This window comes from Gadus chalcogrammus, chromosome 20 (genome assembly GCF_026213295.1).
Source record: "Gadus chalcogrammus isolate NIFS_2021 chromosome 20, NIFS_Gcha_1.0, whole genome shotgun sequence".
NCBI classification, from domain to species: domain Eukaryota; kingdom Metazoa; phylum Chordata; class Actinopteri; order Gadiformes; family Gadidae; genus Gadus; species Gadus chalcogrammus.
In genome coordinates, this window is record NC_079431.1 from 21274461 (window position 1) to 21297762 (window position 23302).

At 44.0% G+C, this 23302-nt stretch overlaps 1 protein-coding gene and 1 long non-coding RNA gene across 22 annotated transcripts in view; one reads left to right on the plus strand and one right to left on the minus strand.

Annotated features, from left to right (window-relative positions):
* LOC130372962 (uncharacterized) overlaps positions 1 to 22773 on the minus strand; it is a 52226-nt gene extending 29453 nt beyond the window's left edge. Inside the window, exons 1-13 of one of the 21 annotated variants that reach the window (XM_056579130.1) lie at positions 22066 to 22773; positions 21301 to 21358; positions 20978 to 21028; positions 20855 to 20872; positions 20534 to 20595; positions 20367 to 20447; positions 19594 to 19806; positions 18754 to 18811; positions 18432 to 18482; positions 18317 to 18360; positions 17995 to 18058; positions 17823 to 17908; positions 16980 to 17622 (exon numbers count right to left, since the gene is read on the minus strand). In XM_056579130.1, the coding sequence (XP_056435105.1) occupies positions 17998 to 18058; positions 18317 to 18360; positions 18432 to 18482; positions 18754 to 18811; positions 19594 to 19806; positions 20367 to 20447; positions 20534 to 20595; positions 20855 to 20872; positions 20978 to 21028; positions 21301 to 21358; positions 22066 to 22199 (831 nt within the window). In that variant the 5' untranslated portion in view covers positions 22200 to 22773 and the 3' untranslated portion in view covers positions 16980 to 17622; positions 17823 to 17908; positions 17995 to 17997. The other 20 variants (XM_056579134.1, XM_056579129.1, XM_056579131.1 and 17 more) reach the window with 20 other exon arrangements.
* On the plus strand, positions 12766 to 14988 carry LOC130372964 (uncharacterized). Its single transcript, XR_008893452.1, has 7 exons — positions 12766 to 12846; positions 12973 to 13044; positions 13203 to 13247; positions 13489 to 13530; positions 13700 to 13732; positions 13857 to 14092; positions 14731 to 14988. It is a non-coding gene; the product is annotated as an uncharacterized LOC130372964 (long non-coding RNA).
* Positions 22774 to 23302: the final 529 nt, after the last annotated feature.

Sequence of the window (23302 nt, forward strand, 5' to 3'; positions counted from 1 at the left end):
TTTACTGACCTGGTTTTACAAGTTGGATGTCCATGGTTAACATACAGATGTGTGTATGTGGTGTTTGTATACTTACAGCTCTGTTGCTGTGACTAAAGTGGTTTGGAGAAAAAGAATAAAATCTGAATAAAAACATTGAAATATTCTAAGTTTATTTGAGTATTCTGAACTTAAAAAAAATAGTAGTTTATGAGCTTTGTAAAATTGTCTTTTTGGTTACTAACCAGTATATTTTTTGAGTTTAAAGATGTTGAATAATTAAGTACAATATCATCATAACAAGTCATTACCAAAAAATTAAAACGCATATACAAATTAAAACAAATGTTTTAAGTACAGTACACTCACAATTATTTTTTATTAATAAGTAATATTTGAGTAAATGATGTAAAAATATTTAAGTACAGACTTACTTAAATATTCTAATTTACTTACTCAAAAACTTTGAGGTAATCGGTTTCCACAAAAGTTTTGAGTATTCTGAACTTATTCGGGTTTACAGTGTAGACTATCAAAAGTTAATACACGTCGGCCCCAAAGCGGAGGGCCGATCCAATGTGTTGGGGGCGCCCTCTGGAGGCGCCCTTAATTAATTAAAATATACGAAACAAGCGAAATTAAACCAAACATGTTCCCAAATGGAACGGAGAAGGGAGGGGGCGGGGGATTAAAATTAGGGCGCACTGAAACCCTCACCGTAGTACGCAGGACAATGCGACAAAGCCATCTATCCCATTCTATAGAAAATATTGAGATATATATCGTATATCGCGAGTCAGCCAAAAAATATCGGGATATGATATTTAGCCCATATCGTGCAGCCCTAATCTGAATACAGACGTCGCAAAACCTCTACATCCAGCTCTCCAACAAGAAGTTGACAACGAAGACCTTACGGATGGCACAAGCAGGCGATTTGTTCACTGATGCATTTCCAATGCAAAAACCCCGACAACCAATTGGAATACAGACGCTGCAAACCCTCTCCATCCAGCTCTCCGAGAAGCAGTTGACAACAACGGAGACCCTATAACACAAGCCCGTGATTGTTTCACTTGCTCCAAATTAAACGGTAAGGGAACTAATTTCAGACAAAGCATCTTTGCACTTTTGTTTTTTTCAAAGGTATCTGATGGGTTTGCACAAATAGGAAGTAGGCTAATTATATTTGAGGTTATCTGGCACAACATTGTATTGTTATTGTTGGTGGCATCATTGAATTTTTTTTTTACAAGCAGTCGCAATTGCAAGAACTAAAATATTACTGACTGGCTATGCAAACTGCAGCTTACTGATGTTTCATGAATGGTCTTAGTGAGTTAATATTTCTTTTTATGGAGTTTCTACAGAATTGGCCTGTTAAGAGCTACCTTTGCCCTTAAGAATTCAATACACGTCAACACAAAATAACCTTGTTGTCCTGGAGATGTTTTGAACAGGCATGCCAGTTTCAAGGCCCTCGGTCAGGACTCGAGTGTGAGACACTGCTTCAGAGACTAAAAGGGAAAGTTGCAAGAGTAAAAGAAAAACATCAGTTACACCAAATATGTCAAACCACTTGGGTGTCTTGACCACAGTACACATAATCATGTCTTTTATTTTCTCTCTTACTACAGGCTTTTTACAATGTACTGCACAACTAAATTGCCCAAACAAGTTCTAGCTTTTGTGAGGGAAAATAACCTTGAAATGACGGGTACATGAATTGATCCTGGCAAAAACATAAAAATGGCACCCAAGCAAAATACACAAATAAGGTAAAACGAACATTAACCTTGACGTTCCAGTTTCTGGGGAGCCTCGAGCGTCAGGTTCAAGAGCAGTTGACTGCTCGAGCTATACACTGCTCCTGAACCAGGCGCACGAGCCTCCCCAGGGAAGATGCTCATCTTCCGTTGATGTAGTTGGCAACTACGGTCGTACTGACATTTACAGCAATAACCTATTAATTATTTCATATTATATACAACTCTTGGTAAGTAGAATAACACGAATGGCGATCATGTTTGACTGTCGGTCTGTTAGCAACTTTAGTTCGACCATATTCGTTCATAGATGACTAACTAGATATACTAACTAACGTTAGCTTTATCATCAATGACATTCAGCTAAACTCTGTGCCAAATTGCTTATGGCTACTGCTATGCCAGGATAAGTTATTGCGGTTATCACAGCTGTGTATATTTACTTCACATTAACGTAGTCTATGTTTATATTAGACTAGGTTCATATATGAGTAACATTAAGAAACAACATTGCTCATATGGCCAACTTAAAATGTCAAATTGCCAAAGAATAGCAGCTAAATGTCCGTTATATCAGAGACATCTATTGCGCTCGAGACATCGTTTGATTTGATTATCAAAGTTCATGACAGATTCTAGAAGGACATTGATAAATTATTAACGATTTCATGTTTACAAAATTGTTCGTTTGCTGTACTACAAGTAATGGAATTGTTATACCAATAATACTATGAATGTCATCCATTATATTCGTTTTAGTCCCATTTCCCAATAAATAACGTTGTCACGGTCACGCGCTGCGTCCCTGACTAGCAGCTGAATCCCGCGAAACCGTCGCGGGGAAATCCAAATCATTAAAAATGATCAATATACTACGGGAAATCGACCTGTGGACATGTCGGCCCAGCTACATATTGTACCATAATACTAAATAAAACCAAATATTAATGACCCTTCACCCAAGCCTCCAGAAGGGCAAGAAAAAAAATCGAATATATGCAGTAACGCGCTCACACTTACTAGACTTCTTTATGTAACTTAACTGCGTGCTGAATCCAACGTATCGTAATATTATTTCCTGAAAGAAAGGACAGCACTGTTGCATTCAAAACTTTTAATCGCCAACAACGGACGTTTCCCTTTTTCAGCGTGTAATGGCCGTGAAGAAGCCATAACACGCTGAAGGGCGCGCGGCCCGAAACGTCCGTTGTTGGCGATTCAAAGTTTCGAAAGCAACCGAGTGCTGTCCTTGCTTTCATGAAACCATAATACTCAACTCCATTTCTAAATTACGCTTAATTTGGAAACAATTCTGCTGCTTACCTTGCTATGCCACATGTAAATCCCTTGGCTGTCGGGTGCAGCCTGCTGGCAACGACGACTAATGTCAGAGCCCGTCTACGAAGAGCCTGGGCACTCCCTATACGCCCCATTGTACCGATTTTGGTTGTAGTTCCATGAGACATCCACTGGGGGTGATCGCGGGCGAGTCCAGATTGAATGGGAGTCTATGGGGCTAAACGGCTAATTATGCCTCTTTCACCTGCTTGTCGTTGAAATATCGCAAATTTTATTGCAGATTCCGCAAGTTCAATATAGATTATGGTTCAAAAGTCAAATGAGTGAGTACTTATGTCCTTTCGATTTCTTACAGTTTGGGCCGTTGTTGGCCATACACGCTAGCATTCTGCTAATGAACGCTGATTGGTCAGGGACGGACTTGCGACTGATTACGACCAGAGAACCCTCTTGACGGCATCTGAAGCTGAAGAGCATTCAGAAACGTGTTAACTCAATTTTTGCGTACTGTATTTATATTTTCCTGCAGGCCCTTTTATTTTTTAGATAACCTCTCTCAATTTCTCTCTCGTTTCGTACCTCTAATAAGAACCTCATTGTGGAAAAGGATTGTTTTTTGTATTTTGCGTTGGACAAGTAAACCCTTTAAAAACATCATGTCGTGGTCCGGTGGATTATTATCGTGGATAGTGGATGAGGTATGCGAAGAAGGGAAAACGGAGCGTCAAGCTGAAGCTTCACATTAGAAACATTGTTGGCCGTACATTAGTCAAAAAAGGTATGGTGAAAGTACATGGGCATAAATGGAATTTCTTCAATTTCTTGTGTTCAATGTTCAATGTGTTATATACATGGTAGGTACGGTTATGACCACCTTAAATAATAGTCAATATCATTTAATCCATCATTGTCTATTTTTCGAAAATAAAAATAGTTTAAAAAAGAAATGCCTCGTAAATGTGCAATGATAAACTGCACTTACAGTGGAAACGGATTGTCCGTCTTTTCGTTTCCCAAGGACAGAAAAAGGTAACGTTCTTGCTTGCTCCTGTATGAATGGTCCTAGGCTACCTGAGGCTTCACCTGGTAAGGAAAGTGGCGCTGGAGCCTGGGTAATATCGTGGCTTATTCAAGTTGCGCGCTAGGCTAATGACCTTGCACAGAGGGAAAACCATCTACACCACTTGTCATTGATTTCTATGCATTCACTGATCTTTACAGATGGGTTTGTTTTAAGCCATTGAATATAATTGCTCTGCCATGCAACACATTATAAGCTACACATGTTTGTTAACTGAGAAATATGGTCTGGGTCACATTGAAACAGTAACAGTTGTATAACAGTAATTATACAAACATACCAACATTGCAACAGGCAAGTTTATTCAAACATCACACTAACAAGAACACAATAAGAACAGTAACTAATAAAAAAAAAAGAGAAATGATTTAACAACACTGAACATACTGAACAGAGGCAGGGGAAAAGGACAGAGGAAGAAGACTTGTCCGTTGTCACAGCATCAAGGTCCGACTGTAGAGATCAAGAAAGGAAGAGGCATGAGGAGAACAACAGAACACTGCTCTCTAACAGATTGTTTACTGATGTAAACTAAATTGATGCAGTCTTAAAATTATGATTCTAATCCAGGTTTATATTTTAGGAGAAAGAAATGGCTCATAATCGTTGCGGGAAAAGGGAAGTGCTTTAGAAACTACCGTAAAGCAGTACCTCTGACAGTATTACAGTGTGTGACGTCATCGCATGTTTTTAACGCCTTTTTAGAACAGATACGTGACCTTAAAAAATGCAATATTCAGCTGAGTTTATTATCTTAGCCCCACCCTTTGATAGAAACTTTCAAATTACTTGACAAAAAATTACATCGTGAGAAAAGTGGATTCTGAGGATAAAACCCCGTTGGCTCCCATTCATTCTGGACTCGCCTACGAGCGCCCCGCGTGGTCAAAGATTATTACTGCAACCAGTCCAGAAAACCGGAACTAACCCGCGAGTGCCAGTTCTCCTCATATTAGACATTCTCTGCTAATGTGCACACTGCACAGAAGTGCGGCCCCTCATTACAAATGCATTGAACCGGAACTGAAATCACACGCAGCCTCTTTTTTTTTAACCAATCTGATCACAGTTGATTTACTAGTACGCCAGGTGTGGCCATAATAAGAATGCATTTACTTTTTCAACTTGAAGTGACTTTCAAATGATTACATAACTAAAAACGACATGTTATTAAATGTTAACATTCAAATACACATTCACACAGAATGCACGGTTTTAATCCTGTCAGATAAGCACACTGCAAGCCATCTCATAAATAGTATATCTTAGTTTATTACAGCTGCCTGTAGGACCTTCTACACTTCAAAGTGAATGTATTTGTATATTTATCCTGAAATAGGTCCTTAATAGGCTATACATTATTAGAAGGGGGATTCTTCACTTGCATGTGAAAGGGTTAAATGCAACTATTCATTGTTGTCACACTATGCCATCAAAACTAACTTTGTGTTTTTTTTTCTTCTTCATTTGCATATTTATGGGACACTGAAGACCATTCAAAGCTCACGGCAGAAAAGGTATCAAACTTGCATTTCAAAATTGTATCCGATACACACAGAGATGGCCTCTTATTGGAGTAAAAGGAGGCGAGTCTTGTCCAACGCAAGGGAGACAGAGAACGAGATTTTGCAGCAATTACATTTAAGTACAGTTAATCAGGCTGAAAATCCTCCTCCTAGCTTACCAGATCTAGCACTGTGTGGGGCAACAGTGGCAAACAGTCCTGACCAAAACACTACAGACAGTGATGCCAGTGAAAGAGAGGATTTTAGTGGGTTATCCAGCTCTGATGAAAGTGAGCCTGAGGAAATGAGTTTACAAGCTAAACTAAAGCAATGGGCATCAACTTTTGGCATTACTCTTGTTGCAGTTACCGCTCTTCTATCAATATTGAGAGTACACCACTCTGAGCTGCCTAAAGATGCCAGGACACTTCTTGGCACACAAAAGAAAATAGCTGTGCATGCATTAGGTGGTGGTGAATATCACCATTTTGGATTGGCTAAGGGAATTTTATCAAAATTGAATTCAATCCATTTGCCTAGCTGCCTTCAGACAATTCGGTTACAATTCAACATCGACGGTTTACCCATTTTTAAGAGTTCAAAAGTTCAGTTTTGGCCAATTCTTGCGATGCTCGATTGTGATTACACAAAAAAACCTTTTATTATTGGTTTGTTTTGTGGAAGTGGAAAACCATCTAGTGTGTATGACTACCTCAAAGAATTTGTCAATGACCTTACCCAGCTACTGAGGAATGGATTGACCTTCAGAGGTAAACCTCTAAAGGTGATGGTGTGCTCCTTCATTTGTGATGCTCCAGCATGTGCTTTTGTGAAACAGATGAAGTCCCACAATGGGTACTCTGGGTGTGACAAGTGCAATCAAGTTGGCGTGTGGCAAAATAAAATCTCATCTCATCTCATTTTCTTCCGCTTATCCGGGGTCGGGTCGCGGGGGGAGCAGCTCAAGCAGGGGGCCCCAGACTTCCCTTTCCCGGGCCACATTGACCAACTCTGACGGGGGGATCCCGAGGCGTTCCCAGGCCAGTGTTGAGATATAATCTCTCCACCTAGTCCTGGGTCTTCCCCGAGGTCTCCTCCCCACTGGACGTGCCTGAAACACCTCCCAAGGAAGGCGCCCAGTGGGCATCCTTACCAGATGCCCGAACCACCTCAGCTGACTCCTTTCTAAGTAAAGGAGCAGCGGCTCTAATCCGAGTTCCTCACGGATGGCTGAGCTTCTCACCCTATCCCTAAGGGAGACGCCAACCACCCTTCTGAGAAAACTCATCTCGGCCGCTTGTACCCGCGATCTCGTCCTTTCGGTCATCACCCAGCCCTCATGACCATAGGTGAGGATAGGAACGAAGATCGACCGGTAGATCGAGAGCTTTGCCTTGCGGCTCAGCTCTCTTTTCGTCACAACGGTGCGGTAAAGCGAACGCAATACCGCCCCCGCTGCTCCGATTCTCCGGCCAATCTCACGTTCCATAGTACCCTCACTCGCGAACAAGACCCCGAGGTACTTGAACTCCTTCACTTGGGCTAAGGACTCATTTCCTACCCGGAGTAAGCAATCCATCGGTTTCCTGCTAAGAGTCATGGCCTCAGATTTAGCGGTGCTGATCCTCATCCCAGCCGCTTCACACTCGGCCGCCAGCCGATCCAGTGAGTGCTGAAGGTCACAGGCCGATGATCCCATGAGGACCACATCATCCGCAAAAAGCAGTGACGAGATCCTCAGACCACCGAACTGCAACCCCTCCCCACCACGACTACGCCTCGATATCCTGTCCATGTATATCACAAACAGGATTGGTGACAAGGCGCAGCCCTGGCGGAGCCCAGCACCCACCGAGAACGAAACTGACTGGCTGCCGAGGACGCGAACACAGCTCTCGCTTTGGGAGTACAGGGATTGGATGGCCCTGAGGATAGACCCCTTTACCCCATACTCCCGCAGCACCTCCCACAGTTTCTCCCGGGGGACCCGGTCATACGCCTTCTCCAGATCCACAAAACACATGTAGACCGGATGGGCATACTCCCAGGCCCCCTCCAGGATCCTTGCGAGAGTGAAGAGCTGGTCCGTAGTTCCACGTCCGGGGCGAAAACCGCATTGTTCCTCTTCAATCTGAGGTTCGACGACCGGCCGAACCCTCCTTTCCAGTACCTTGGAGTAGACTTTACCAGGGAGGCTGAGAAGTGTGATACCCCGGTAATTGGCACACACTCTCTGGTCCCCCTTTTTGAACAGGGGAACCACCACCCCGGTTTGCCACTCCTTTGGCACTGTACCCGACTCCCACGCGATGTTGAATAGGCGTGTCAACCATGACAGCCCCTCAACACCCAGAGCCTTTAGCATTTCTGGCTGGATCTCATCAATCCCTGGGGCTTTGCCACTGCGGAGATGTTTGACTACCTCAGTGACCTCCACCAGGGAAATTGACGACGAAACACCATCAACCTCGAGCTCTGCCTCCAACATAGAGGGCGTGTTATTCGGGTTCAGGAGTTCCTCAAAGTGTTCCTTCCAACGTCCGACGACCTCCTCAGTTGAGGTCAACAGAGTCCCCTCCTTACTGTACACAGCTTGGACGGTTCCCCGTTTCCCCCTCCTGAGGTGCCGGATAGTCTTCCAGAAACACTTTGGTGCCGACCGAAAGTCCTTCTCCATGGCCTCTCCGAACTTCTCCCACACCCGCTGCTTAGCCTCCGACACGGCAGCAGCTGCAGCCCTTCGGGCCTGTCGGTACCCTGCAACCGAGTCAGGAGTCCTCCAGGATATCATATCCCGGAAGGCCTCCTTCTTCAATCGGACGGCTTCCCTGACCACCGGTGTCCACCACGGTGTCCGAGGGTTACCGCCCCTTGAGGAGCCTAAGACCCTGAGGCCACAGCTAGCCACCGCAGCTTCAGCAATGGAGGCTTTGAACACAGCCCACTCCGGCTCAATGTCCCCAACCTCCACAGGAATGCTAGAAAAACTCCGCCGGAGGTGTGAGTTGAAGATACCTAGGACGGGGGCCTCCTCCAGACGTTCCCAGTTCACCCGCACTACGCGTTTGGGCTTAACAGGTCTATCCGGAAATTTCCCCCATTCCCTGATCCAACTCACAACCAGATGGTGGTCGGTTGACAGTTCCGCCCCTCTCTTTACCCGAGTGTCCAAAACATGCGGCCTCAGATCAGATGACACGATCACAAAATCGATCATTGATCTTCGGCCTAGGGTACTCTGGTACCAGGTACACTTATGAGCACCCTTATGTTCGAACATGGTGTTTGTTATGGATAATCCATGACTAGCACAGAAGTCCAATAACAAACGACCGTTCGGGTTTAGATCAGGGAGGCCGTTCCTCCCCACCACGCCTCTCCAGGTGTCTCCATCGTTGCCCACGTGGGCGTTGAAGTCACCCAGCAGAACTACGGAGTCCCCTACTGGAGCCCCATACAGGACTCCATTCAGGGTCTCCAAGAAGGCCGAGTACTCTGAACTGCTGTTTGGTGCATACGCACAAACAACAGTCAGAGTTTTCCCCCCTACAACCCTTAGGCGCAGGGAGGCGACCCTCTCGTCTACCGGGGTAAACTCCAACACCGCGGCGCTCAGCCGGGGATTTATGAGTATCCCCACACCCGCCCGGCGCCTCACGCCCTTGGCAACTCCGGAGAAGAATAGAGTCCAACCCTTATCCAGGAGTACGGTACCAGAGCTGAGACTGTGCGTGGAGGTAAGCCCCACCAGATCTAACTGATAGCGCTCCACCTCCCTCACAAGCTCCGGTTCCTTTCCCCACAGCGAGGTGACGTTCCACGTCCCCAGAGCTAGCTTCTGCCGCCCGGGTCTGGTCCGTCGAGACCCCTGACCTTCGCTGCCACCCATGTGGCTGCGCACCCGACCCCAACGGGTCTTCCCACAGGTGGTGGGCCCATGAGATGAAGAGAGGGGGGGTGCCACGTAGTTTGTTCGGGCTGTGCCCGACCGGGCTCCGTGGCAAACCCGGCCACCAGGCGCTCGCCATCGAGCCCTCCGTCTGGGCCTAGCTCCAGACGGGGGCCCCGGGCTTCCTCCGGGCCGGGTCACATCTCCTCTTTTTTCGATATTCATTGAGGATTTTTGAACCATTCTTAGTCTGGCCCACTCTGCCATGAGAGACCCTACCAGGAGCACAAGGCTCCAGACAACACAGCCCTCAGGTTCACAGGGACACGCAAACCTCTCCACCACGATAAGGTGACGGTTCCAGGAAAATGACATATCCTGAAATAAATGCCAGGCTTAGAACAGACGAAGACTTTGCTTTAATGTCAGACACAGATCACCACCTGCGACCTAGTCCCCTTACTGGCATTGTTCAGATGGTAACCCAGTTTCCCATTGATTACATGCACCTCTGCTGTTTGGGTGTAACAAAAATACTCATTCTTTTCTGGATGAAGGGCAAAAACCTGGCCATAAGACAGCCATCTAATGTCATCTCAGCTATATCATCTAAACTGATTGCTCTCCGTCCCCATATTCCATCTGAATTTGCCCGAAAACCACGAGAGCTGACAGAGATCGAAAGATGGAAGGCTACAGAACTAAGGCAGTTCATGATTTACAGTGGACCTGTGGTCCTAAAGCACAATCTACCAGAAGAGATTTTTGAGAACTTCCTGTTGTTTTCCGTGGGTGTGTTCTTATTACTCAGCCCCAACCTCTCTGCACCCATGATTGATTTTGCCAATCGAGTCCTAACAGCATTTGTTAAAAGCTTTGGAGATTTATATGGTCAAGGAGAAATTGTATTTACAGTTCATCAGGTGATACATCTAGCTGATGTGTACAAACAGTTTGGTGCCCTTGACCGTGTCTCTGCATTTCCTTATGAAAACTTCCTTGGAAAAGTAAAAAAAATGTTGCGAAAGCCTCAACTACCATTACAACAGGTAGTCAAGAGACTGTCAGAGGTGCCTCAAACTGTAACTCCACCTCCAAGTAAGCAGCCCCTTTTGTACGAAATGCACCAGGATGGTCCTTTGCCTCTGCAATTCAGTACTGCCAAACAGTACAGAAAGGTAGTAACAACAGATTTCTGCCTGTCAACAAAGACTGGGAACAACTGCATAGCAGTAGGACAGGATATTGGACTGGTCCAAAACATTGTGCTATCCTCTGGTTCAGTCTTCATCATCTACAGACGATTTGGGTACAAGGAATCCCATTTCACATATCCCTGCCCCTCCTCTCGAATAGGCTGTTTTCAGGTCCATACGTTGGTAGATGATCTTGAGGTTGAGCTCCTTGGGGATGTCAGCAGAAAATGTGTGCTTTTTCCAGACCAAGACCATTATGTTGCCATCCCTCTTCTTCACCAATCCTAATTCCTTGTCTTCTGCAATCCAAAAAAGAAAAAAAAAAAGATTTTTTTGTTATTGAACTTTGTCTTTATATAAAATACACCAGTCCTAAAATCGAATTAATGAATGAAAAAAAAAAAAAAAAAACGACAAATAGCCAAAAAATATATATCTGAGTGGTGACAAACTGCTGTAAATCAGCTGTGAATGATCTGAGTAGTTAGAGTGCTTCAGGTGAGTAGCATTGTATACTCTTCCTGCGAAGTGCTTTTTTTTTTTTTCTTTTTTTTTTGGTTTTTGAGAAGGTAATTCTGGGGAGGGGGCATTTGCCTCGAGCCCGGCAAGCCTTTGAAGATAGTTAGGTTGTAGATAGTTAGGCTTAGATAGTAGTTAGAGACGACAGGTTTCAGAGTACGTCTTCACCCAAGTTAAGCTGGTGTATGCAGTTCTCTCACCACTTATGATAGTGATTCAATTTTCAATTAAATTTTATTTGTATAGCCCTTAATCACCATTACAGTCTCAAAGGGCTTAACAGGCCAAATATTTCTGAGACTGTGATCAACTGTGATCACTGTTGATCTTGCAACATACACACTATGTTATATATAACAACAATGACTGATATATAGGCCAAATATATTTCTAAGGCTTATTTTTCACACTCAAAACACAGCGATTTTTTATTTTCTTTCATTCACCTCATTGACAGATGGCACAGGTGTGGAAGGTCGTCAAATTCAAAGATAGGAGCACTACCATAGTGCCAAGCAGCGAGGAGGAGGCAGGGGAGTCATGGAATTGTTTCTGGCCTCCTAGTTCTTACGATCATAACCGCCTCCAGAAGGCAGTCGCGCACCACCTTCCTCCAGGTGCAGCGTGGGACGTGCACGGTGACGTGAGGGTCTTGGTTAGCTGTGGTAAGGAAAAATGCTGCATATGAAAACGTTTCTATAAGATTCAACTTGCTAAATTTCACTAATGCATGCCATTCACTTTCAGCAACATATGTTAAGGCAAAGGACTACCTGAAAAAGTCCTTACAGTGTTTAACATCAGACATACAGTCAGAGGCTGAAGACCCTATCAGAAGGAAAAAAAGGTAAAAAACAAAAAATGTTCTCCTCTCCAGAGGTGAATTGGGCCACACATTCCCGCTATCCATCAGACCCTCCCAACCCTCTAAGCCCCTTCCTTGGATAAACGACTCCCTTCAATCGATGCGCTCTAACCTCATGGGCTGCTGAGAGAGAATGGCATAAAACTAACAACCTATCAGATTTAACACAATACCAGTAACTATTATCATCTTTTGCTTACAATGTCACAGCAGCGAAAAATTCTTGTTACAATGACAAGATTCACAATACAACTGACACCCGGAAACGGTTCTCTACTTTCAAATACTAAACCTTTCCCATCTTGCTACAAACCTCACAGCAGACCCTTATGCTTCATTCTTTACTGACAAAGTGGCTGCTAATAGCAGGCAGTTCTCTGAACCATCCACAGGCAACTTATCATCCCTCACTACCTTCGAAAAGCTCCTGAAAACTCAGCTCTTCCTAGAATGACTCTTGTCCTAACACTTTCAGTGTCAGGCGACTAGTGGCACTTTTTGGCACTCTTAGCAAGGTGTTAAAAATAGTGTTGTAGCTTAAATGTTAGTCCTCTTGTTGTAAATCGCTTCAGCTCAAAGCATCTGCTAAATGCATAAATGTATATGTTCTCTGTTAATATTTCTGGTGTTACCCACTGACTGCCATGACTGTCCTTGCTTTGTTCCAAAGGCCAAACTCACGCTACCTGCAGGAGCCAACTGGAAGAGCCCAGACCACTAGGGGCCCGCCGCAACACTATTTTGAAGGTGCAGACCTTTAGAGTTAAACTGAACAGCAATGAAACATTTTAGAAATTAAAATATAAATATTTCAGAAACGGCTGTTTGACTGCCCATTTAGTCTGAAATTAAACTGGCACTTACTATGCTAAGGTGTGGACACTGATGACGAGGCACCACCCCCCCTAAGGAAAACAGCACGACAATCTGTAGATGTAGGGCCAGGTAGGAGGGGCTAAAAAATATGTTGTATGTGTTTACTGGTTAATGCCGGTACAAATGGTACTTTGAAGCACCATTTGAAACAACACCATGTTTAACACAAATGTTAGAAATACCATTTGGCTCTCTTATTCAGTTTTGAAGTGTTTCATTTTTTTCAGACATCAATAGTGAGTGGCTATTTGGGCCATCGACCACCCAAAGAGGTAATAACACACACACACACACACACACACACACACACACACACACACACACACACACACACACACACACACACACACACACACACACACACACACACACACACACACACACCTCTGTTGTTGGCATCCCAGGACCAAGCCAAACTTCCTCGATATCAGGCGAACTGATGGTTGAACAAGTAAAACTTAAAATATTTTAACTTACACACAATTACATGATTTTTTTTTTTTTTTAATCCAGCTCAATCAAATGGCAGCCAGAGACTTGAGCTACTACATCTAGGTAAGTGTTGGCGTCAGTAGAATACCTAATTTCAACATGTATTGATTGAACATGTATTTATATTAATTTCTTACAAGGTAAATCTTACAAACTCTTCCTTAAATACACTACTTTGAAAAAAATATATAATCATTGGCACTTGACACTAATCAATGACTTTTGAATATAGATACAGTCCAACCAAGCCACCAGCTATTGCATGGTAAGTCGAGGAGACAAACATTCTAACCATTGTTTATCATTATCATACACATTATAATTAAGATGAAATGGGAAAGTACACCAAACCCCAGAAAACCTTTCTAATAAGTAACTTACATGAACAGATATGGGAATATCTAAAGTCGTGGAGCTGCTTTCCAAAGTGCTGGAAGAAAATAAATTGATGAAAGCGGAAATTACCAACCTGGGGAGTGAAGTGAGGGCGCTTAGGAGAGAGATGGTGAGGCCGGTAGCACCAGAAGCTGCCGCTTCGTCCATCAAGCTGCCTCTGAGGACAATGGAGGAGTTTCAATTAGCAGAGGCTGTTATGAGAGAAACCCCCTGCGAAAAACAAAAGATGGTAGGTACAAATCTGCACTACCCAAAAGCTAGTCAAAGTATATGTGTAAATTAATAAAACCATACCTCTTCTTTCCAGCCATCCACTACATCACTCAGTATTTGTAGGAAGTATCTTTCAAAACAAAATTAACGCATTACTCATTATGTGAAACAGTGAGGAGTTCACCTAACCTAAATTGGTACATACAGTATCTCACAAAACCCTATGCCATTTTTTCAAATGTTTTAATGTATCTTCTCATGGGATAACTCCATATACACAAAACTTTGATGTAACTTAAAGAAGTCAGTGTAGAGTTTGTAGATTACGATAGATTTATTGTCACTATGGGCGCAATGGTCATGTTCATAATTAAGTGTACTCAGTTATGTGGCCAGCTGTTTAGTTGTTAATGGATGTGTTTTTAGTCATATTCTGAGGACAATAAATCTATAGTTCTCTACAATATGTATAATGACTAGTTTAACTTATAATAAAGTTTCATGCCAAGGGTTATCCTATGAAAAGAAACAATAAAATATTTGCAAAAATGGGAGGGGTGTAGGCCTATTCACTTTTGGGAGATATTGTAATTATACATGTTATAATAATCAATGTTTCACTTGTTTGTTTGTTGGTTTATTATGTCTTGTCAGATCTTAACATTCAGTCTAATTGGAGGGCACACTGCAGAAGAGGCCGTAAGAAGGATGTTGCAGAGTGGCCTAACCAATAACCTGGCGTGTCGCTTCAACTGGGCAGGGAAAGGCTTCAAGGAAGCCTTCAAAAGCACTGTCCTTAGTGATGTACTGTTCGGTATGTTTGTCAAAACTCAGTCACAACACACAAGCATTAGACACAGATACCACTGATTAAAATAAATGCTTTTAAAACAGCAAGTCGATTTTTTAATATGCCCTATGGGTAGTCTTCTGAGCTATGCTTATTTCATGTAAAATCAGAAAAAGTCAATTTATAGGCTACTATGCGATCTCAGTTTTGTGTCCAGATGCAGCAATGCTTTTAACACTGACAATATTCTGCACTGCACTCTTGGACTATCCGTCAGCACTAGAACACTTTAGTTTGACGTTATTTTACTTTTACTATCTAGCTATCTTGCACCGAAAGCCTACATTCACATAAGAATGTAACAACGCGCTACTCCGCTAGCCTTGGCTACTCGTGGTATGTCGGGCTACGGGCATGCATGCCCGTAGCCTACCAATTTAACCCTGCATGCATGCATTCTGTAATCAAAGAAGTAACTGGGATGGAGTCGATGTGGTAACCCATAGTGCAGTAAAATGAGACCGAGAGGACAGTGAAACCACTGCACTGCGCACCAGCGTAACGCCCCGTGCCCACTACATGCGTCCGTTGCGTGATCCCCATTGACTTTAATGGGGACGGACGCGCAATGCATTGTGGATCCGTACGTTCCGTTGGAGCCTTCGGCTCCGTCAGAAAGTTGAAAAATGTTCAACTTTTTGGCAGCGACGGATCCGTCATCCAATCAGATCGCTGTACGGTTGCTGATTGACACCCCGCCCTCATGAGTAAACCCTCAGTTTGTCGATGCTCATGCTAATGATCATGTGTTTTTCCCCGCGTGTGATTTGTTGACCATTATGTTAATTTTGATGTGCCTGTCCCCGGACGTGATTGGCTGCTGCATCGGAGGGCCGAGGATCCGGGAGGATAAAGCACGGGGGAGCTCAACATCCACGGCAGCTGGCCTTGGATATGAAGCTTGCCATATTGGGTCTTCGAATGGTTATTTGTTGGTTGATCGAGGTTCTTGTTAATTGCTACACGGGAACTTATCCCATGCTCTGGGCTAAATAAACAAATAAACAACTTCCAGTTAACCAAAGACATCTGGTTTTATGTTGCCACCCCTTCCCCTAGCGGGGGACGTAACAATCGCGTAAGCAAATTTAAGCACTGTGACGCGACTCGGCCTCTGACGATACTGCATGGAAAGCGGGTCATCTTGCATCGCAACAAGCAGGAAGTAGCGGGAAGAACCCGGCGAAGCGATTTGATTGGCTGACGGATGCATCTGCAAAGACTACTCCCCCATCAGTCAGCCACGCCTTCCCACATCAGTCAACGGACGCATGTAGTGGGCACGGGGCGTAACGCCTCGTGCCCACTGCACCGTCAGTCAACGGACGCCAGAAGGCGTGGCTGACGGATGGGGGGGTAGTCTTTGCAGATGCATCCGTCAGCCAATCAAATCGGTTCGCCGGGTTCTTCCCGCTTCTTCCTGCTTGTTGCGAGGCAAGATTACCCGCTTTCCCGCTTTCCAGTATCGTCAGAGCCCGAGTCGCGTCACAGTGCTTAAATTTGCATACGCGATCTGATTGGATGACGGATCCGTCGCTGCCGAAAAAGTTGAACATTTTTCAACTTTTTGACGGTGGCGAACGCTCCAAGTCAACGGACGGATCCACAATGCATTGCGCGACCGTCCCCATTCAAAGTCAATGGGCAACGGACAACTGACGGAGGTAGTGGGCACGGGGCGTAACGCCCCGTGCCCACTACATGCGTCCGTTGCGTTATCCCCATTGACTTTAATGGGGACGGACGCGCAATGCATTGTGGATCCGTACGTTCCGTTGGAGCCTTCGGCTCAGTCACGAAGTTGAAAAATGTTCAACTTTTTGGCAGCGACGGATCCGTCATCCAATCAGATCGCTGTACGGTTGCTGATTGACACCCCGCCCTCATGAGTAAAATCCTCAGTTTGTCGATGCTCATGCTAATGATCATGTGTTTTTCCCCGCGTGTGATTTGTTGACCATTATGTTAATTTTGATGTGCCTGTCCCCGGACGTGATTGGCTGCTGCATCGGATGTTTTCAATAAAGACAAAATACAGTAATTGCTCTGTAACAATTAACCTTACAACATACATCGTAGGCACAAATGTATGTTACATGCATCGTATAGCATTTGTCACAAAAACAAAAAAGAAAGGAGTAATAAAATACCAGCATTTCTGGGCAGATACATTTACTACAGTAGTATGTACATTTACAAATGAAAGGGATTGCAAAAAAAGACGTCCCAAATAAAACGAAAAAGGAGTAATAAAAGAACATTATGCTAGGCAGACATCTTTTATGACAAACCTGGCATATGCAACGTGCCTCAGTACCAGGGGTGCGCTAGGCCAATTCTTCTTTTTTGAGAAGCCTTTGAGGCGTAGCGCAAGGCCACTGACACAGCCTGCATTGTTGTACATCTTTCTAACCGTTATGTATATGAGATTGTCTTTATTAAGCTTAATGTCCCCTGCCAAATTGTCATTTATATATATGGAATGATGGAGAGGCTTGATAAGTTCTCGGAATGTGTTTGAAACCCTGTTGAACACGCCAAGCATCGCCATGTCCAGTCTCAGCGTCTCTTGTACAAATTGCTGAAGGACTTCGGGTGGTAAGAATGGCCTGTCCTCTGTTGTGCCAGATTGGAGCGTGTGGCTGAGATGGGGAGATGGAGAGGGTGAGCTTGGTGTGCCAGCTAGTCCTGCAGGGCTAGAGAGAGCGAGAGAGCCGAAAAAGAGTGAAGGAGAGCGAGAGAGAGGGAGAGAAACAGGGATTATGATCAACCTTCAATCACACAAGCCCAGACCAACACCATTAAACAAAAAGGCAATCACTGATCGATCAAAAGTCTGAGAAAGAGCAAGAGAGAATATAAGTAAATAGAAAAGTATGGACATAGTATGTAATACCTTTCACTGCTTAGTGATTGGAAGGTGTGACTGAGATGGGGAGATGGAGAGGGTGAGAAGGAGCCAGCTAGTTATGCAGGGCTAGCCTAGAGACGGAGAGACAAGTGTATTGGCTACGATCTTCGTGAGCACCAAAAATAAGTAAATAGCAACATGGACACAGTATATAAACCTTTCAAGCATAAAGGTCTCCAACAGCTGTCAAACCACCACCTCCTGATAGAGAGCATGTCCCCCTGAAAAGTAAAATTATGCTTTAAATGACTTCATAGCCCAATACAAATCCATGTTACAGTACTGTTTAGCAGTGTACTATGGCAGTGTAAATTATTGTGAAGATGTAGCCATCTCCTCCCGTAAGTGCAGTACCTGAAGACAAAGTAATGTGTATGACCTATGATGCATGTTAATTGTAGCCTCCAGTAAGGATGACTAAATTATTAAAAGCCTTATATTTCATGCTACACATCTGATTGAGATTAGAAAGAACTCACCTCACTGAAATCATATTGCTTTTGAGGGTAGAATACATTGCGTACTGAAATTAACATGCAAATGAGTTAGTTGTTTTGCAAACTAGTCATCATTTCTGAAAATAATGCATCTCACCATCAGCATAAACACCCCACAGCTGTTGCTCTGATACTGGTGAGGTACGTCCTGTGGTGGTAAAAGGGGAATGTGATTTGTCAATGATTCTTATTAGTATATAATGCCTATAAACTATAAAGTGATATCCACCCTCATTTTGTAGCTACATACAAAAAGTGCACAATGCACTTTCAACAAGCATTTAGCAGCAACCAGGGCCCATGAGCGTCACATAGGAACACTTCATTAAATCATAATAAACAATCTAGAGGCCTGCCTGTCTACCAGTGAATGCTACTCTACGAGATGCAATGAATCGTGCGCCAGCCACACGTTTTACCTCGTCAGCCAAGTAAAGTCCCTTCCATGGTCCATTGGACAAAGCATGTGCCAGGGTACTGAAAAGGTTTGGAAGACGTGTAAGTTGCAATTCATATGCATCATCATCAACACGCATTCAGTACACACTACGCTTCGATTTCACCCAAGGGTGAATTAAAAGTACATGTTTTCCTAAACGTTGGTCATCAACGAGGTAATAAAGTAGTAACTGAGGGCACATCTGTCATCTGTTTTTCAGAGTGCTAACGATCTTTATTCATTCGTTGCGCCGCGACCGAACTGACAGAATTCTCTGATATGCCATGCATGTAAACATACTAGTTAGTTTAGACGTACTAGTACGTTTACATGCACAGTTTAATCCGATGCGTGTGTCACCACAACGAAGCAGAGTGGCCGCGATTTCATGCCTCTTACCATGCCAGCTGACACCTTAACATCCAACTTAACAATGTACTTTGGTAATGTTAACCTCACAGTAAAATAATCGGCAAAGCCTTCGCTGCAAACTTTACCCTACCTACAAACCGTCTTAAACGTTGCTGATTTCTGAATAGTATATTCAACGTTTATGGACGATAGCATAGCATTCGCTGCCACCGAACCATGCTTGTCACGAGTATTTATATCCGATTCGAATTCGGATACAACGATACCACAGCTTATCAGTGATTTAAATGAGAATACTTCACAGCCAATGTTGTCAATTAAACAATATCATACTTACTGACATAATCTCTGATCATAACCCTTTCGTTTTTCTGGAAAGTTACTACGAGGTAAAACCGCCAAAAAAGGAAGGGTAGCATACCCAGCATGCCTTGCGAAACTCACTCACCTCTTCTTGAGTGATCGATGAAACGCTACAGGAACGCCTGATGGGCGTTTTTGTGTCATGACGGGAACGCCCGATGGGCGTTTTTGTGTCATGACGGGAACGCCCAAGCCTGCAGCTGGACCCTTCTCGTCCCCACGCCAGCTCCAGAGCTGTCGTACGCACGTTTCTACAGCTATAGTTCCTTTGGCGACACTTAGAGGTGACGCTGGGAAACTGGGAAAAAAGGTGAAAACAATGACTCAGAGTGATTTGCACATCAGAGACACACTAATGAACAATTAACACACCTTGCAATTATATGGGTGGCTATAAAAGCATGCGCAATGGATGAAGATTTTCTTTTTTAAAAATGGCTGCGTTAGCGTTGTTAGAGGACATCGCAAATGGTCAAATCCGAAGGGCGCTGGAGACGCCGGGACCGACGGAGGAGACGCCGGGGCCGACGGAGCAATCCGTGCCCTCTCCTTGCTTGTCTATTCAAAAATAAAAAATTTAAGTTAATAAACATGGGTGGGGAGATGGAGAGGGTGAGCTTGGTGTGCCAGCTAGTCCTGCAGGGCTAGAGAGAGCGAGAGAGCCGAAAAAGAGTGAAGTAGAGCGAGAGAGAGGGAGAGAAACAGGGATTATAATCAACCTTCAATTCAATCACACAAGCCCAGACCAACACAACCCACACCATTAAACAAAAAGGCAATCACTGATCGATCAAAAGTCTGAGAAAGAGCAAGAGAGAATATACGTAAATAGAAAAGTATGGACATAGTATGCAATACCTTTCACTGCTTAGTGATTGGAAGGTGTAACTGAGATGGGGAGATGGAGAGGGTGAGAAGGAGCCAGCTAGTTCTGCAGGGCTAGAGACAGAGAGACAAGTGTATTGGCTACGATCTTCGTGAGCACCAAAAATAAGTAAATAGCAACATGGACACAGTATATAAACCTTTCAAGCATAAAGGTCTCCAACAGCTGTCCAACCACCACCTCCTGATAGAGAGCATCCCCCTGAAAAGTAAAGTTATGCTTTAAATGACTTCATAGCCTGATACAAATCCATGTTACAGTACTGTTTAGCAGTGTACTATGGCAGTGTAAATTATTGTGAAGATGTAGCCATCTCCTCCCGTAAGTGCAGTACCTGAAGACAAAGTAAGGTATATGACCTATTGATGCATGTTAATTGTAGCCTCCAGATAGGATGACTAAATTATTAAAAGCCTTATATTTCATGCTACACATCTGATTGAGATTTGAAAGAACTCACCTCACTGATATCATATTGCTTTTGGAGGGTAGAATACATTGCGTACCGAAATTAACATACAAATGAGTTAGTTGTTTTGCAAACTAGTCATCAGTCATCATTTCTGAAAATAATGCATCTCACCATCAGCATGAACACCCCACAGCTGTTGCTCTGATACTGGTGAGGTGCGTCCTGTGGTGGTAAAAGGGGACTGTGATTTGTCAATGATTCTCATTAGTACATAATGCCTATAAACTATAAAGTGATTATCCACCCTCATTTTGTAGCTACATACAAAAAGTGCACAATGCACTTTCAACAAGCATTTAGCAGCAACCAGGGCCCATCAGCGTCACATAGGAACACTTCATTAAATCATAATAAACAATCTAGAGGCCTGCCTGTCTACCAGTGAATGCTACTCTACTAGATGCAATGAATCGTGCGCCAGCCACACGTTTTACCTCGTCAGCCAAGTAAAGTCCCTTCCATGGTCCATTGGACAAAGCATGTGCCAGGGTACTGAAAAGGTTTGGTATACGTCATCAACACGCAAGTACATGTTTTCCTTAACGTTGGTCACCAACGAGGTAATAAAGTAGTAACTGCGGGCACATCTGTCATCTGTTTTTCAGAGTGTTAACGATCTTTATTCATTCATTGCACCGCGACCGAACTGACAGAATTCTCTGATATGCCATGCATGTAAACGTACTAGTTCGTTTAAACGTACTTTACATGCACAGTTTAATCCGATGCGTGTGTCACCACAACGAAGCAGCGTGGCCCCGATTTCATGTCTCTTACCATGCAAGCTGACACCTTAACATCCAACTTAACAATGTACTTTGGTAATGTTAACCTCACAGTAAAATAATCGGCAAAGCCTTCGCTGCAAACTTTACCCTCTACCTACAAACCGTCTTAAACGTTGCTGATTTCTGGCTAGTATATGCTACGTTTATGGACGAGATAGCATAGCATTCGCTGCTACCGAACCATGCTTGTCACGAGTATTTACATCGGATTTGAATTCGGATACAACGATACCACAGCTAAATCAGTGATTTAAATGAGAATACTTCACAGCCAATGTTGTCAAATAAACAATATCATACTTACTGACATAATCTCTCATCATAACCCTTTCGTTTTTCTGGAAAGTTACTACGAGGTAAAACCGCCAAAAAAGGAAGGTTAGCATGCCCAGCATGCCTTGCGAAACTCACCTCTTCTTGATTGATCGATGAAACGCTACAGGAACGCCTGATGGGCGTTTTTGTGTCATGACGGGAACGCCCGATGGGCGTTTTTGTGTCATGACGGAAACGCCCAAGCCTGCAGCTGGACCCTTCTCGGTCATCTTGCATCGCAACAAGCAGGAAGTAGCGGGAAGAACCCGGCGAAGCGATTTGATTGGCTGACGGATGCCTCTGCAAAGACTACTCCCCCATCAGTCAGCCACGCCTTCCCACATCAGTCGACGGACGCATGTAGTGGGCACGGGGCGTGAACCATGGATGGACAGGTCTGAACGGACGGACCCAAAATGCATTTCGAGAGCGCAATGCTATGGAGCCAGTTTCCTGCCATAATTCCAACCTGAAAAAAAAAGTTTCAAAGGCTTATAAATTCAAACTAAAATTCAAACATCTGTAAACATGATTTTGCGTTCCATTTTATCTTCATAATTTTCACCAACACATTTTCAAAGTTCTAACAATATCACCAGCGCATTTGCAGAGTTTCAAATCTGGCACTGTTCGAACAGTGTATTTCATTGTTTCCCGGTTTTGAAACCTTGTAAATGGGAACAGGTGTTAAAAACATGTAAAGGTGTACGTTTACGCCATTGCAATGTCTTTTTTCAGAACTGACTTTTCAGAGATTTGAACATGCAGGCGCAAGCTTTGAGTCACGTGAATATTGGCAGCGTTCTGTCGCGCATTCGTTTTGAAACTCCTGACAGTCTGAAGAAAAATAAAACGTTCCTGGGGACGGGACCATTTAGCTCTAAACCTATTGGTTGCTCTCGGCTGACGTACATTCCAATCACATGTGCCGATCACCGGCCTGTGCGTGATTGACAATGCTCTGCCAATGACAAGAATGTGATTGGAATGTACGTCAGTACATTCCAAGCGGTCAGACCACTATCATACCGTCGCAGTACACAGCCCAGACTCCCCCATCCGCGCCAACACCCGCATGGGGAGGGACGATATGGAAAGCCAAGAAGGCCACAATCCGGACCTAGAATGGCGCGGTAAAAGTGCAAAACCGCACGGAATCCGTACGGAATCCGTACGGAAACCGTACGGAAACCGTACGGATTCCGTACGGATTCCGTACGGTTTGGCAAGAATTCCGTACGGATTCCGTACGGTTTCCGTACGGTTTTGAATGACTAATAGCCGCGGCTATTAGTCATTCACTCCGGCTATTAGTCATTCACTCCGGTCACTC